Source organism: Anarrhichthys ocellatus, unplaced genomic scaffold, assembly GCF_004355925.1.
Source record: "Anarrhichthys ocellatus isolate YVR2014 unplaced genomic scaffold, GSC_Weel_1.0 scaffold5, whole genome shotgun sequence".
NCBI classification, from domain to species: domain Eukaryota; kingdom Metazoa; phylum Chordata; class Actinopteri; order Perciformes; family Anarhichadidae; genus Anarrhichthys; species Anarrhichthys ocellatus.
Window position 1 is genome coordinate 2,633,913 of NW_022280035.1, and position 17,816 is coordinate 2,651,728.

Genomic DNA, 17,816 nt, shown 5'->3' on the forward strand with positions numbered 1-17,816 from the left:
CACACACACACACACACACACACACACACACACACACACACACAAAACAAAACAGATAAGAGACCAAATATTCAGCAAAAGCAGCTTCACTGTGAACGGCTGTGTGCATTTATGACATTGTGCAAGCAAGTTTGTGTGCAAAGTGTGCGCAGGGGGATGGGGTGTTTTGTGACCAAAACAAATTTTATTTGCCATGGTCACGTGACGAGCTAGACTTTTTCGAAATGTGGCACCACAAGGGAGGAGAAAAACTGCTCCAAGTGAAGGGAGAGGACCGAACCAGATTGTGGAGTATGGCTGCGTGTTGCTCCTCCTATCATGAATCCACACTCGGCACAGACGCCGTGTCAGGAGAATTGGAATTAGAGGAGCCACCACGAGGCAGAGAAGGATTAGTGAACATGAGTGTTTGATGTCTCTTCTCTTACTTTAAAAACCAATCTGGACAATGCTGACTGCGGTTTAAATGATTGATGAGGTAATATTAGACGGATTAATATTGCATTGCTGTCACATACTACTGGTAATTTGGGAACCAGTATAGCACAAGAGGTCTTTGATGCCCAAATCTGGCAAGCGTCTTACCTTCCCTGTCCAGCCAACCCCTTTCCAGATACAGAAGTACACGAGGACCCAGGCGATGGCCAGTGTTATTGCCAGCGGCATTCGAATCTGGCCTGGTTTTTCCAAGCCATCGGTCATTTCGTGCATGTTGCGCCTATAAGTCAGAGCGAGCAACAGTGAGACAGGGAAACGGGCATGCAGCAGAGGAGGCTGTCTTTCATGTATCTCGGTGGTATGCATGCAGGATACTTTAAAGCTCTGCAGTTATGAAAAGCCAGAGAAAGCAGTCAATGTCTTACTCCCAAAACTCCATCACTGAACTGGTGAGATTGGTGGTATCGACGATGGAGTGGTTTGTGTAACATTTGTCTGTGTTCCATTCATTGTTACATGAGCTCCATGGAAGATCCTGTAAAACACAACAATGACAGTGTTGTTTTTATCTTCTTCTCCCCCTCATTGTCACATTTTAAATGTCTTACAGGTATCACAGGCTGGAATTCCTAATGAACTGATATATAAGAACCTTGACCCTATGCTGTTTTCGTCTTCTTTTTTTTTTATGAGTCACGTGAGTGTCACTGTGGGATACTTACAGTGGTGAAGGAGTTGTACAGGTAGTAAATGGCCCAGGAAATGATTACAATGTAGTAAATGTTAAGGTAGAAGGACAGGACAGCTGCTGCGAGGCCCACACCTATCATACAGAAATGAATTAGGCAGTGTAGTAAAAACTATCATTAGATATGTGTTATGTGGCCTCCATAAATCCTGAATATTATTTCTATGAAAGCACCATGAATATATATATATATATATATATATATATATTTTAGACAGGCCTGGTGTCAAGACACAATTGTCTGTAAATATTCAGTTGAAGTGAAGTATACCTTTAAACATAGGAGCCAGTTTCCACACACCAAGCCCTCCAATGGAGGTGTATTGACCAAGGGAGCATTCCAGTAGGAACAAGGGCATCCCAGCAAATATGAGAGTCAAAAAATAGGGGATCAAGAAGGCTCCTGGATGGACAAAAGTAGATCAAGTTATGCATTGAAAAAGAAAGACCACTCTTAGGCTAAAACTGCACTGACGCATTACTAAAAATAAAAAAGCACAACGTCAATTAATTAGGCTTGTACATGTATGTGATATTCATTCTTTGCATGTAATCGACACGGTCAATTAGGTTAGCTCGACTATGTGCGTCGTGGAGCTGAACGGGCCGTGCAGGTTTTTCATAAATTAGCAGTGAAAATAATGTTTACCTCCACCGTTTTTTCCACAGAGATAGGGAAATCTCCATACGTTCCCCAGTCCAATTGCATAACCCACACACGACAGGAGAAAATCAAATCTCCCTCCCCATGTTTCCCTATCGGGCAAATCATTTTGATTGTTCTCGGTCCTCACTTCCAGTGACTTGGGCTTGTCATTATTGGCCACCTCGTTCAGTTCTGTGACTTGTCCATCCGTTTTGGTGCCGTTCGTCGCCATGTCTCTGGATTTGGCAGAGGTCCTGGCAGTCGAACGGGAGGCTTCAGCACCAGTCCACGTAGACAGCAGCTTCGCGGTTTTTTAACGCCTAACCTTTGGACCAAATGTCTGGAGATGAAGCCTGTGCACACACGGCTCGTCAGACGCCGTTAACCTGGAATCGTGAATAGAGCATTTGGTCGGTTTTTTTTTTTCTCTTTCTCAGGGGGCGATGAATATGTGGTTATTTGGAATGCAAACACATTTTGCACTACATTCATTTACTCCCCTGACAGGTACAATCAAACAATGTCATTTAACACGCACAGGTTTACTGAAATAAGCATTTACATACGCACACTAAAGCATTTCATGAACATTTGGCTGTGTGACAAAAAACATTTCATTCATATCAGACTCAACAACCACCAAAAAAAACATCGATGGCAAAGTCATGCTGGATTTGCTCCCATAACTAAAACACAGACGACAGATTTGCGCGTAAATTAACAGCAGCCAACACCAGATCAGCACGCTCATGATAGCCTAAACAAAGTCTGCAAAAAATAGGCAAAAACAAATACACTAAAACAAAGCGGAAATCGATTTTGCTGACGAATAAAAACAGAAAACTTTAAGACAAATTACAGGATCCAAAACATGCACTTCTTGCGCAAGACGCACCGTGGCAATAGCACATAGCCTATGATAATTAAGCATATAATGAAGTGGAGTCCGCCAATTACCACCTGCAGATTCTCCAAACTGTTATCCACATATACAGAATTGCAAGCAGCAGGGATACAGAGAGGTCTCAAATAAACTGTAACACAAAACGCATAGTGGAGACAAAGGGATGTCCAATGCGTAAAAGCTTTACGCATCAGGCTGCACAAATAGCCACACCATTCCATCCGATTAATTGAGAACCAAACGCGTTAATGAACGCACGATAATGCGTTTCCATATTTGCACCGTCCACGGGCGAACAGCAATCAATTCGGTATTTAATTGGCTGTAGCGTGTATGCAGAGCTCATCGTGCAGTCATTGCACTGACCACAGCAACGCATTGACAGTCTCATTCACAATTTAATCACACTCACTGCCGCTGCAAAGACGAATAATAAAGAATCATGCATTAGCCGGACTCGTTTGTGTGAGGCTTCAAACACGCACAGACGGACGCAATCATTCAGCACCCAGTTTACTCACAATGAATCTGTGATCTGTGCCGCCGAGGATACGCTGCCTGCCACAAATCTCGAAACGAGGTATCCGTAGATTCCTCCTGCGGATGAAGTTGTAAACTCCCAGTATTTCTTGGAACATAAATAGATTTTACTTCCATTAAAAGACTTAAAGGGACCATGCAGCGTTAGAGATGTCCAGGCAGGAGCTGTCCAGCGGGGAGCAGTGCTGAAGACCAGGAGGAGGAGGAGGAGGAGGAGGAGGAGGAGGAGGCTGAATCAACACGGGCAGCAGCCGCTTCGCCTTGTGCGACTGTCTAACATCAACAACCAGAGACTCAACTCCCATCTACACAGCCTCAATGTCATCTCAAAGTCGCCCCCCCCCCTCCTCTTCCAACATCTATAGGCTGCACTGACATCGCACGTGCAGCATGTTTGTCTTTTTTTGGTGTTTTTTGGTAACATTTCAAATTGTTTCACTATTTCCCCGCGATTTAAATACCTCCCATCGCAGGTTTTGTAATCAATACGCTGAATGAGAACGAGGACAATTCCCGTTTCAAAGTTGTGAATATTGGGTCAGTTTGGGGGCTTTAAAAACATCTTTAATTCTTTTAGGACTTTCAGGATTCAGCTGTTTAAAATGCAATTATCTCTGCGCCCAGCAACACAAAATACCCCCCCCCCCCCCCCTCTCTTGACAAACACACACACGCACAAAGAGCACCCCCCTCCCCTCAAGTAATGATATGTATGGTCGAGGTGCAAAATGGAAACATATGGGGGGGTAATATAAGCAGCATTAAGAGATCCAAACGCGTGTGTTTAGAAGGTGAGGCCAGTCAGCGTCTGTCTGCAAATCTGGCAAATTGTGATAAAGGCAGCCCGTCAATAAAGGGAGGGAACATTGGCTGGTTGTCTAACTCTGCCTGTAATCGTCCAAAGCCCGACGTCTTCCACAAATGAAGGGATGATATGAGATGGAGCAAACTCGTGGACGATAAACTCATAATTTAAAAAAAGACAAATGAAGGAAACTAGGAGAAAACGATTACGTAGAAAAACACGCGCAAGACTGAAAAATGTTTCACATGGGCAGCTAATCAGCGACGATTGGATCCAGCCGTGGATTTTTCTTTTCTTCTTTTCTTGTATCCCTCTACAGAAACCATCCGGAAAGTGAAAGACAAGAACATGTTTAAAGGAGCAGCTCGTCAGTGTGAAGTGCGAGTAAGGTAAGTGATTCACAGCATGTATAAATAGGCCCACTTGTTTGATTTCATATTTAGCGCAAGTTCTTCCTCTCAGCTCAGCTGCTTTTCTTGCGTGAACTGTGATGTCACGTTGGCGTCTACTTGTCTGTGCTTGCAGGTTTGTTTTGTTTAAAAAAGAGGAAAAAAAGCCACGTGTGCTCTCGCTCAGTTTCCTGCTGAAAATCAGAACAAGATGCACTTTATTTTCGTTGTTTTTTTTTAATATCAGGGACTTGAGGGTGGAGGGAGTGCACGCGCTGACTGTGGTGTAAACTTCTGGCGTGCAGTCAGATCAGCAGCGTTTCGACTCCAGCGTGAATGTTCCTATATCACAGGCTGAGAGGGCACCAGATGGCGAACCAATGAGGGGTGAACTAACCTACTAAATGATACCACATGAAATGCAGCATTTAAAATCCCATCTGGGTTGCCGTCCCCGCGGACATGGGGTGTGAAGCATGACACACATTTATACACCAGCTGATGGAGCACACAGGCATGTCCAATGGGCTAGTGACATGTATACGCTCAGCCAGCTGACCTCCTAACCCCAACGCTTTGGTTTGATGCAGCTCACAGCCCTGTCCACCAGCAGCCCCCATGTCTCTTAGTTTCAGTCGAAGCTTGTATTTGGCGCCTCGTGAACGCCGTATACGTGCTCCATTAGGCTGGGATTACTTGTCCTGTCTTGTAATGGCTTTTAGAGACTGTAGATTGAGTCTTGTAGCCCCCCGTTGGGGGCCCACTGGCTGTAAAATCATCTTAATGTTGGGGGGGGGGGGGATTCTGCAGAAGGATGCTGCCAAGGTGCTGCACCTACACTGAAGAGACCCCTTTGATTTCTTATTTAGTTGTTTTTTTGGACACAATTATGATCATTGTATTACAAATGTGACTCATATATATATATATATATATATATATATATATATATATATCTCAGCATCAAATAATGTATTATAACCAAAATATGTGGAGAAATTAAAATAAATAGAAAATAACTGCGGTGTGACAGGCTGCTGTATGAATCTTCCCTCCCTTCATATCTCCATATTTTTCCAATAACCTCCCTCTGAAATCATTGCTTTAGTTGCTTTGTGCAACTCTCTGAGCGTTTCTCACTCTTCAGCCTGCATTTTCATGGACTCCTATTTCTCAACAGCAGCCTGCAATTTGAGGCCACAAAATGAACTGATTAGCATGATGATTAGTCATTAGTATGCTAATCATAAGCAATTCACATATTTTATTCATATTGTCGCAGACTTGTTTTTCTCCTGCTGAAATCGTGTACACTCCCCATTTTATTTTTTTGTATTGTAAACACGCAAGTCAATCTGCTGACAACAGTGGGAATGATGATTTTTACAAGACAAGCGTCTTATTATAATGTCACCATTCCTCCATATCGCTAATAGATTCATACGAGGTAAATTAGTTGATTTGAATACGTGACCGCAGAGGTAAATATTGCTTCAACAAGCTTTTCAGGAGAAATCTGGTTGCTGAAAAGCTGCTACACGCACAAAAAACAAAAATCTGCAAAATGCAACTCACAAACACAAAACTCAACAGTAAATATTTACAAACCCCTTGTTTTGACAGCGAGGCAGTCTTCAGCGGGGTATTCAAAATAAGAATATGTCTTATTAGGTAATCCCACAAAGAGTTACCCTGTCACAAGCCTCTGTTCTGTTGCTGTCTGCTCTTTGTTTTCATCAGCCTCTGAACCAGGATTGCTGCTGTGCATGTTTCTAGCCTTGTAAGCTCTGAGAGAGTGGAGAGCACAATAACGTTGCGGTTGTACCACTTGTGTCTTGACGATCGAAGGGATTCGGCGTCCACGTATTCTTCCCCGGTCAAAGTAACGCATAACTGCTCACCCAATATCTTTATGTAAAGCACAAATGTAATTTGGCCTGCCCATCCAGGGTTGATGATTGATGAAATTCACCTCACACTTCCTGCACAGAGACACCTGAGACAGTCACGGCATCAATGCTGCTCCTCCACAGCGTCTGGCCTCCAAAGATGCTGAAATCACTTCAAGGCTCTATTTTGTCTGTGCTGGTTTAGTATAGCATTGTTTAGCATGACCTAAATTGCTGTGAAGTGAGTGTCTCAGCAGCTCTGTCTCGCCTCTCTCTTTCTCCCTCCCTACGTCTCCCTGTCTCTTTGTATGCCTCCTTTTCTCTTTCTCCCTCTCTCACAAACACACAATTTACAAACAAGCTGAGAGGACAGTTTTTTTTTTTTTTATAACAAACAGATATTATTTACATGCGTAGTGAAGTATTGTGGGATGCAGGAATCGGTGAGGTGGGCTGGCCAATGATATTTCAGGAATGGTGAGTGAATCATCTTCCAGTTTTGTGGAGCATGCTCAGTTTCTCTCCTTGCTGTTTTCTGTTCTTTTTTTTTTTTTTTTTACCTTGCTGGAGGGATCAACTATGCAAAGAAGTTAAATCCCACAGCTGCAAAAGACTCGTGTTTTCCCCCTCTGTTGGGATTCTGATGTAGCATTTGCCCCTCGTTCAAAAGCAATGCGGTTTCCACACATCCGTGGAATCAGACGGCCGTGCTTTGAGAGACGTAGCTGCAGGTTTAACATTGTTCGGCATCGACACGTCGACGTGCACCAAGCAGGCCGGGGACAGGTACCCGTGTTGATCTGTTGACAGCCCTGTGCGACAGCCAGCACACGGTGTGGATTTGGTAAACATCTGACCTCCATGATAACCAGTATGGGGGCACTAAATCGCTTCAAATTTTGTACATGTGTTGCTAGGCAACAGCATAATCGCTCTCCGTCTCTCCCTCCTTGTATGGGCTCTCTACTGGGATTGCTGTGCTGCTATCAGTGAAAATGGTTAATTAACTTCTACAAAAAGTCCATTAACGGAGCAGATTAGGCTTCTGAGGGTTAAAAAGCACATCTAGGCTGTACGCCGAAATATACGCCGGCATGTGAATGCACGTCGGAGACGAAAAGGGCCTTTAGAAATGAATTATCCAAGAACCGTGCATGGCTGTAACAGCTTCAACGGCTGTTATAAACAATGTAATCAATATTAAAAAAAAAACGGTTATGTGGCAAATTAGACACACTGGTTCCATCCCTGATAAACTCATTTACAGAGATAATCTCTTCTGATTGATTCTCAAAATGAGAAAAAAAAACAATTTAATACATTTATATTCTGCTATCCTGATATAAAATAATGTGTTGAAACACAGCCTTGTCACACTTGTAGTCAGATTTATTAACAACATTTAGAAACATGACAAGTGGACTGATGCCGACCTTTTTATTTCATATCTTCACAATAATGTGAAAAAAGAGCTTTAAATTAAAGATGGAAAAATGTATATATATTTATTTATTTATTTTTCAGAAATAAATATAATCACTTATGTATTTATATACATTTTGTATATATATATATATATATATATATTTATTGTAAAAACGGCAAAAAAAACAGTTAAAGCAATAATGGTATCAAACAAAGAGTTAAATCTCAATGAAATAGGTGGGCTTTGAATGCAGCTGCATGCTGTTAGAGTTAGCAGATTTCTCTAAAGGTGTTGGGGGAGAGAGATCCAGAGGGAGGGGGTGGAAATGTAGAGTGTCGGTGCTGGAGGTCAGACAGGTGGGAGGTTGTGGAGGTCTTTGTAGAAAAGATTGCTCTGAAAACTGCCCTCATGAAGATGAGTATGGATTTAAAACGAGTCGTTAGATGTGGATGATTGTTGTGTTGGTATTTCTAAATCAATATTAGCTAGCTGCCCTTGAAACATAACCAATATAAAAATGTTTAATAAAGGCTATTTGGTCTTCAGTTTGAAACGGTCTACACATCTACCTACTCGAGTTTATACATATTTGAGTTCAACTGAATATTCTTTGAATCTGCACCTCAATGTGTGTTGATGAAAAGCTTGAGTAGATCTCAGCATATAAAGGTATAGTATCGGATAATCACTCTAATTATAACATTATATTTAATTGACTCCAGCTTCTTCTTGTTTTACTGCTCTTTCTGTAATTAAGAGTTGCATTTCAGCTCCCATGATTCTTTTCTTGCAAGACCGCCGAGTCCTCATTACAAGCAGAGTTACAGTTAGATAGCAAATAATAGGATTAAATCAATTTCATTACAAATAAATGACCAACCCACAATAATCATACTGCGGATAATTTGTTGGGGAATTGATTTATTATAATATGAGTGTTATTTGAAGTGAGATGGAGATGACACACACACACACACACACAATGGTTCGCCAAAGTGATAAGGATGAACCGGCAATCATTTCATGTTTAACATCACATTCTGCAGATTTGAAGGCAAGGTAATCCATATGCTATCATCCGGAGGTTTTAAGTGTGTAGTGAGAAAACAGCTGGTGCACAGGAAAGTTGTATATAATGTTAACGCTCCCTTTCATGGCACAAAAGTCAGAATATCTGGCTTGGTTGTAATTTAAGTAAATGTTTTGGCCTACCCGGTCTCACTCCCAACTCGTCAAATAATGTCACTTTCAATTAATGCGAATGTAAACTCAACTGAGTCATTTTTACACGCTCGGAGCAACTGAAGTACAATAAAGAGCAAAAGGGGGCGGTAGAGCAGGAGGATGGATCAAACATACAAAGCACTAACTTCCTGTGAAGACGGAAGTTTATTTTGAAAAGACGCTATGCATGTACGATGCCATCCCTGAAGAAGAACGCTGGAGGGCTACCAAGAGAGTTGCAGTTTGAAGCTTAGGAACACTGACCGAGCTTGGAAGTGAGAATGTGTTGATTTGGCAGCAGCGTTTGCACCATACGGTCACGTGTTACTCGCTCATCAAGTATTGCACACCTGAGAAACCGTCACAGAAAAGCAGACACTAAAACGTCTGCATGAGGATAAAGTGTGGCCAGTGACCGGAGACGAAGGGTCCATCATCAGCATCACCAGAACAGGAGGGAGCCGAGACATGGAGCTCTTTTAAATGCGAGCTTTGACAGAAGCCTGCAATCCTTTCCCACCACACTGCCCCTGCTAATCTTCCCCATTCAACCACATCACTATGGAAACTGACTGGATGTCTCACCCTTGCTGCCTAACTTGTGCCATGCTGCCTGATCACCTTTCCACAACGCACCACATGTCACCATGCTGTGGCATTATTGGCTATTAGCGGCTGCCCTATTGATGCAGAACCATTGGGTTAATGTGCTTCAGAATCCAGAAGGCTGCTCCAGAAGAGACAGTCGCTGTAGCGTAAGCTCAGAGCTGTGCAGGAGTGAGCATCTCAGCCTTTTTAAAAGACAAACTTAGCTGTGTGGTGGGGAGTCTGAGGTGGATGGAGCAAATTTTCATATTCGTGCGCCTGCTACCTATTTCATTTCTTTGCCTTTCCTCTGGCAACATTGCAGGACAATATTTGTCATGGTTTTAAAAGGTTTATCGGCTTCAAAGCTGAGGGAGCTGGTCATCCAACCCATCAGGGAGACCACGCAATCCTTCCAGCACTGACAAGAATGGCTGAGAGCATGTGGACAAAATTCTCCGGCTAAGCTCCCAATTCAGAGCTTTAACGTAAAGCTCGGAGTAGCAAATTTGCATTTGCTGTTGACGTCAGCTTTAATCTATCCCCAAACCACTTCTTCAACCCCCTCAACCTCTTGGAGAAGAGCTTCAGTAATCGCTAATTACAGGGTAAAAAATGGTTATAATCGCTAGCAGCATCAGCCTGGTCAGTGCTAACACTGGTAGGCTGAGATAAGCTGGTATCAGCTGGAGGACAGAGCTCACAGGTAAACACAACCTGAGTATGTGTGTATATATGTATATATGTATGTATGTATATATGTGTATGTGTGTATATATATGTGTATATATATGTGTGTATATGTATATGTGTATGTATGTGTGTGTGTATGTATGTATATATATTGTATTAAAGTGCAGCTTCTCCCATGTGTTTGGGATTTTTACTGGATAACTGACTTGAAACAACCGATTATCGCAAGTTTCAGCCCTGTATCCATCATAATAATCTTATTCCAAAGCAAACAATAAGATCTGATGTAAGTCATAATGTTGTATTTACTGTCATTGGTATTACAGACACGTTCCTAAAAACTGTCTAAAGTCTTATATAAAATATTATTTACAGGGCTGGATGAGAAATAGGTTTATCATAGTAAAAAGAAAAATAATATTTTGTCTGTTTATGACAGAATTAATTTTCCTTTTTGTAACACATCTGTAACACATCAACAGTGAACTATGAAATAAATAAATGATGTCCTTGATTAATGATTCATAAGTAATTTGTTCCTACAAATTCACATCTAGCAGTGCAACAATCAACACTATTCTATCATTTATGAGGGTGTGTTAGGACCAACTCTCATGTCGTGTTTATTCTGTCTCAGTAGAGAAAATAACATCTGGACCGACGAGTTTGACCAACATTTTTTTTTTAAATCGGGCAGATTCAACTTTTTTGCAGCTGCAAATAAACGTATTATGCAAGATCGTGCTTTCCACGGTCAGAGACGCGCATTTTAATCTGCATTTCTATTGTATTTATTCAGCTTTAAGTTGAAGTTTTTAGGTAATTCCAAAGGTAACATACATGAAGATGTAGATGATGGTCATATTAAATAATGAACACACTTATCACTGGTGCTAGATTCTGTAGTATTTATTTATGTAGTATGTAACTGTCATCACTGTGTATCACTATTTAATGACACTTGATATATCAGTGACTAAAGAGCCTCGTACATTTAAACTCCATAGAATAAAACATCACCATACCAAATCAAAGATTCAGAACTAATTAAAAGATTCACAAACATTGAGTAATGAGCATGAACAGAACATTTTGACCTGATGATGGTGCAATTCCTCCAAATTTCATTTCAATCGTTGCAACAGGTGTTGACACATTTCACTAAAAAACACTAATGTGGACCTCACTGTGACGGTAGAAGAAAAGTAAGATCAGCAATGTCATCAGGGTTCATCATCCGGGAAACATGAACATATGTACAACATTTCATAACAATCCATCTGGTAGATGTTGAGATACTTTTACAGGTTAAGGGAGAACTTTAAACTGCTGGTGGCACTAGGTGAAATGTCAGAGTATTACCGAAGCCATAAGGATTCATCTTCTGGGGACCATGGATGTCAACACGTGATTTCATGGCAATCCATTCCATAGTTGTTGAGATATCTGGACCAAAGTGGTGGATTAACTGGAACTGCTATTCCTGAATCTATAGTCTTGAGTACTCATTTTTTGTATTTCGCTCACTTGATGTGGATTTGCAAATAGGGACTCTAAATAATTTCCCAAGGCCACAATAACATTTCTCTCCACAAATATTATACAAAATACAGGGCACATTACAAGATATAGGAAACCTGTGAGGCCTTATAATACGCACACACTGCAGGAGACAAGCAGGCCTATAATTTGATCAATTTTAGAACAATCCTCCACCTTTGCAGGCACCTCCAGCTGAGTATCATCGGCGTAGTGGTGGAAATCAATACCAGCATTGCATCCAATAGGCCTTTTTCACAGAAGAAACAATAGTGCTGCAGGGATGATGTATTTTTGACGTTAGCGTTGCACTGGTTCCTTCGACAAAAAGCCAATGCGATTTTTCCATTTGGATTGTTGCAGAAAATTAGGATTATGATACTTACGCGTTTATGATCGTAAAGATAATCTTCCCAAATGAACACCGCTTTTATGATTGTTGAAGCGTGAATGCAATCGTCGGGAGTAAAAAGCTAACGTCAGGATAAACTAACGACACCACGGTCACATGAGTGTGAGTATACACAACAAGGCTGTGAAGGCGGACTCGTGATGACATTTTGTAGTCTCATTTAGCCACTTTGTAGCAACCGCATCTTCAAAATTCACAAGAGGGGTAATTACTGATATACATTCATTCATCTGATTTGATTTCAGGTTCCTGGTTTTGTACATACTGCCTCGCTCTCGCTAATGAGAACAGAGCCATCGTTGGTGTTATTAGTAACACCTGTGTTTCTCCTACTATGACAAATCAGAATAGCTGCTGTGAGAAAGGTCTATTTGGCCAACAGCTGACATATATTGAGAGAAAAGCAGAAGCCCAAGAACAGATCCCTGAGGTACTCCATATTTCACATAAAAAAATGTTGATATACTATTACTATAAGAAGCACACTGTGCTCTTTCAGATAAGTAAGACTTTAACAACGCGACAGCCAGGCCACATTTATTTTCCAGTAGTCGAGGAGTACACAGTGAGGTAATCTCACATCCCTACTTTTTACAGTTCTTTGACTTTCCATCAAGAAATGTTAATGACAGTTATTTCAGAGGCTCTGCCTGTCCAGAGACGCTGGCTGTTAGATTTGTCAGCCCTCAGCCTCCACAGGGGAGGCCCATGACTTACCAGTCTTGCTTGTGTGCAGTCGCTACTAGTTTTATCACTCATTTCCTCCATGAGCTCCCATGGCACTGTAAACTGTGGAAAGTAAACCGCATTTTATTTTGAAAGCATCAGATTTACCACAGGCATAGACCAGTAGCGGACTGGAAAATTGATGTAAAGTTGCCCAATTAATCAACGTGATGGGTGTTTCAGCACATGGACAGATATTCTATTAGGGGCTTTTCCACTGGGGGCATTCCAGCGTTTCAGGGTTTTTGGACATTTGTCAGCATCTATTTTCTCTTCGCTTTAAAACCCCGACTACTCATAGCTCCCTTTCTCAGCTTTGCTTTTCCTTCCAACAGATTACTTCATACTTGACTGTTCTGTGCTTCTTTTCATGTAAATACCGTCTTATTTTGTATTTATTTTTTTCGTCTCCTTGTTCATAACATTGTTGTGGTCTCTACTTGGAGCAGAAAAGTTTTGGTGCCTTTGCACATAAGTGCAAATGCATTAGCACTCAGAGGCATGCATTCAAATTTCATTTCGAGCAGCAGCAACTGCCCTTTGGACTTCCAGTATATTCTATGTGGTGAAATTATGCTATTTAGCCTTTTGCACTGCGTTGGGATAAAGAACATGGATCGCAATTTGCTTTCAGAGCGAAGCTGTGGAGACGTGATAATACACTGCTGTCACTGTCAGACATGACATGCATGAGGATAAACCCAGAGGTTGTGATTGCGTGCCACGTGCCTGATGGTGTATGTGATGGCATACGGATATACACATCTAGAGATGGCAGATGAGCTTGTATAATGAACCGTGTGTGTGTGTGTGTGTGTGTGTGTGTGTGTGTGTTTGCTTGCTTGCTTGTGTCTTCCGGTAGAAACGTGAATGATCATTGCAGTGCATGAGCAGTGTGATGCAACACCTCCAATGTATCCATCTCCTAAAATGGGACAGATGTGTGAGCAAGAGCTGAAGTCACTTAATTTAGTTGTTGGCAATGGCATCAGGAAACACTGACCTTTCGTTGGTTCCTTGAGGCCAATACGTCACATGACAGCCGGATATTTACAGTGCCTCCTGTCACTGGCCTTGTCAAATCACAGCACCCTTCACTGAAGCCTAGTAAGCCCTAGGCTGGACTTCAGCTACACAGACAGATGGAAAGGTGTTTTTTTTTTCCCTCTTTTGGCCCGAGCGTACTGCAACCCCGAATAATGTGGAAGAACAGGAGGGCATTAGGGGATGTGCCTGTATGTTAGTGTGTGTTTATGACAGTTTGTGTGAGTGTGTTTGCACATAAAAGCAGGAGAGAGAGTGAGACATACAAAGGGAGACACAGACTGTCTGCAGGAACAATGAATTTCAGGTCCATTTATCTCATGAATGAGCCTCTGGAGGGCATTCATCCCCCGACAGTTCCATGAATTGTATAACAAATAAAAACTGTACTTCTGGACCCATATCTCACAGAGGGCAAAGATGGAGTCCTCCAAATTCCCATAACGGGGTCTTTTTTCCCTCGTAGTTTGACTTGTTAAATTAAACAAGCAACGTGTGCAGTAATACAATAAGACACCAACCAAGGTTCTGCTGGGGTCCACTACTCTTTATCACTTTGAATCTTTGGGGAATATTTGGATCTTCAGTTGTAGCAGCTCTCACAGTCTGACATGTTTCCTCTTGGTACCAAGGTTGAGCTAGTTGGCAGTTTTGCATGTTGGTTGCATAGACTGTATATAAGAAGTGGATGTACTCACCGTGCGTCACGTATTGGTTTGTGGACTGCCGTTTTGAAGCCTCAAGCTCGACATTTTTGCCGTCTCCATCTTGGCATTTTGCAACCAGAAGTGACACGAGAGGGTGGAGCTGCGGACATCATGCTGTATTGAAGAAGACTTGGAACTAGAGATTGGGACCATAAACTCATGTTTACTGAAGTAATGAATCTAGTGAGAAGTAGAGTCATTTTCTCATAGACTTCTATACAACCAGACTTCTTTTTGCAACCAGAGGAGTCGCCCCCTGATGGCCATTAGACAAAATGCAATTTGTTTGTATTTCCATTTCATGGTGGCTCAAGCTCTCTTAGGGGCAGGGTAGGGCACAGCATGCAGAACGTTTCTATCATGTATGGCAGCCTATATGGCACTGCATCAAGTTTTCTCCATTTAAGGGCTCCCATTAGTGCACTGCATCTCATTTTCTCCACTGGAAGGGCAACCCAGAGGGAACGTAATCGATACCGTAGGGGCATCCAAGAGGGCACTTTTGCTATGTTTCTTTTGAACACGGGGGCACCATTGTGACATTGTGTATTGTGAATCTCGCCTGGTTCAGCTTTAATGCTGGCAGTCTATTCAGGGCTCAGACAGTATCCCAGTTACAGAGCCATTTCAAAACATTTCTCTTGGACACGACACACAGCACAGATCAGCACTGGCCAATGGCAAATACCAGGACAGAAATACAGTAGCCCGCTTATGAAAACAAGTCTACAGTCAGGCTATCTGCTCTGTCAGGCTGTACTGTACTAAGGCACAGTGGTGCTTTGAGTTAACTTCTAAAGGCAGCATGCTAACACGCTCTCAGTGAAAACTTTGATCTTCTGGTGGCGCTAGAGGAAAAGTTAGGGGGTCCTCAATGCCAATAGAATACATCCTCTGGAAAACATGCATACCTGAACAAGACACGTCATACAATCTTTCCAAAAACTAAAATGTACTGACCAAGTTGCGGCGAGGTACATCAGTGTGTGTACTGGTAGCTCCGTTAGCTGTTTGCCAAACACACTGTCCATTCCGTAAGCAAAACACACTTTGCATTACATTAGCTATGAGCCAAAACACACCACAGCCTCAGCTGTGTTTGCCGTGAGTGAGGAGACAGCAGGCAGTCAATGGCAGTATAAGACAGGCAGTAAAAGGTCTTTTGAGAAAGTGTGAGTCACAGCAACCATGAGAGCTCCTTGAGTATGCAGCCATAACTAGCCACCCAAAATATTCAGTTTGCTGAAGCAGAATGAAAGATTAGCCTTGGACAGACACAGAGGTGCACACTCACTCACTCACTCACATGCACGCATGCGACTAAACGCACGATCTTCCTGGCAGAGATGATTACTTTGTGAGTGGTCCACTGCCATGCATTTTCCAATAGACGTGGATGCACCATTCACTGATGATTTTCATACATTTGGATGAATATTTTCACATTTAATTATATTTAATGTATTAATAATAATGTTGATATTTACTGTATTGTGTTTTATTACTGCTATGAAAGCCAGTGATTTTCATTGCCATTCTACAGACAATTCCAGAAAAAATTGTACTATTTAGCTCGGCAAGGAAACCGGTAATCTAAAAGTTAGGTGACAACCGTTGGAATCATGACCTGCTTTCTCTCAATGCGCTCTCGATAGAGCAAACTTTTTCAAATGTGGTATTGCTGAAGTTATACCGCTGTTCGTTTTACTTAAGAATGTCTGAAACATTGTCAGAAACCCTGAGGGCCTGCAGATTCCATTTCAGAGAGCTGCTATTTGAAGGGAAGAGGAGAAGGCAGTGACAAATCCAAAATGGGTGTGTGTGCACGCAGGGAGAATTTTTACGCTTATAGGCTACATTTATATGGGCTTAAAAATCCAAGTTACTGTATCTGTATTCAAATGTTATACTCGCTCCATACCGTTAGCCCTTGTGTTTGGTTGACATTTGCTTTGCATCCTCAGTGTTTGGGGTCTCACAGATTATTTGATTAAAACTCAATATGCAGAAAAATACCCAACTGAAGTGGTAACTCTTTGCTTTGAGGAACTGGCTTGAACATTTGGTGACAAAATGCAGAAATGAACATAAAGCATTCATATTTCACCAAATAGTATTTCATGTTTTATATGTTATATAGACTATTCGTGAACAAATGTATGTCTGTTTTGTTTACCAAAAAGTCATTCACAGACAAAGAAATGTCCAATATGTTATCCTACATTGTGACGGTACTTTTAAGGTCAATTCAAATTCATGTATGCAGAGAGACCTTTATACACAGAAAATGTGACTTCCGGTGTTTGCAGTGATTATTTCATAAGTAAAACATGTTTAATAGAAAGAAACTTTCCAGTGAGTTGTCCTATATTTCACATGACACATTTTTTTCCAACATTGCCACAGCAAAGCGATAAATCTCGAGACAGAATCTTGGCGCTTCTTTTGCAAAAGAAACACATTTTGTCTCGTGCTCGAAGGGAACTTCTTCTGCCATATATCTGAGAGGAAATCTTTTCTGGGTGTCTCACACTATTATAGAGGTTGGAGGAGCGAGGGGTCAGGGAGAAAAGGTGGTAGGCGACTTGGTGGTCCAGTGGACTGGAAAACGCTGCCCCCTGGCAGAGAGCTAGTGCGTGGCTCTATCGGCGCTGGAGCTAATGTGGCCACTGGCTCATTAGAGCTCTGATGTAAGGAACACTGCGTAACGCCGAGTGCCTCGGCGCAAAGAGTTTCAGAAAGGAACCACTGAACGCAGTCAAGCAAAGTAAACACTACCCTCTCCCTCATCTCTAAAGATAAATCCCTCAATTTGGGTTAGACATTGTCACCGATCAGAGATTGGCCCTCTCTGATAAAGCACTCACTGGACAGGCAGAGATGCTTTCACGGTGGTGGTAAAAAAAACACTGTGCATCATTCAGTCCCATGCAGAGCATTCACAGCCTGCCACAACAGGAGCTGCTGACAGGTTGGTCATCAATGAAAGGAGGCAGAGAGAAATGGATGGATGGAGAGAGTAAGAGAGGAAAGAATAGAGAGGAAGAAAGACTGACAGGCTCAGCTCCCCTGGAGGAGGAGGAGGAGGAGGAGGAGGAGGA

General features: G+C 42.0%; 1 protein-coding gene across 1 annotated transcript in view; it reads right to left on the reverse strand.

The window, feature by feature from the left end:
• Positions 1-3,555, reverse strand: part of LOC116381961 (sodium- and chloride-dependent GABA transporter 1-like) — a 9,521-nt gene extending 5,966 nt beyond the window's left edge. The window contains exons 1-6 of the mRNA XM_031844540.1: positions 3,258-3,555; positions 1,836-2,218; positions 1,458-1,589; positions 1,161-1,261; positions 864-973; positions 586-718 (exon numbers count right to left, since the gene is read on the reverse strand). Of these exons, the coding sequence (XP_031700400.1) occupies positions 586-718; positions 864-973; positions 1,161-1,261; positions 1,458-1,589; positions 1,836-2,064 (705 nt within the window). The 5' untranslated portion in view covers positions 2,065-2,218; positions 3,258-3,555. The remainder of the gene's footprint in view (positions 1-585; positions 719-863; positions 974-1,160; positions 1,262-1,457; positions 1,590-1,835; positions 2,219-3,257) is intronic.
• Positions 3,556-17,816: the final 14,261 nt, after the last annotated feature.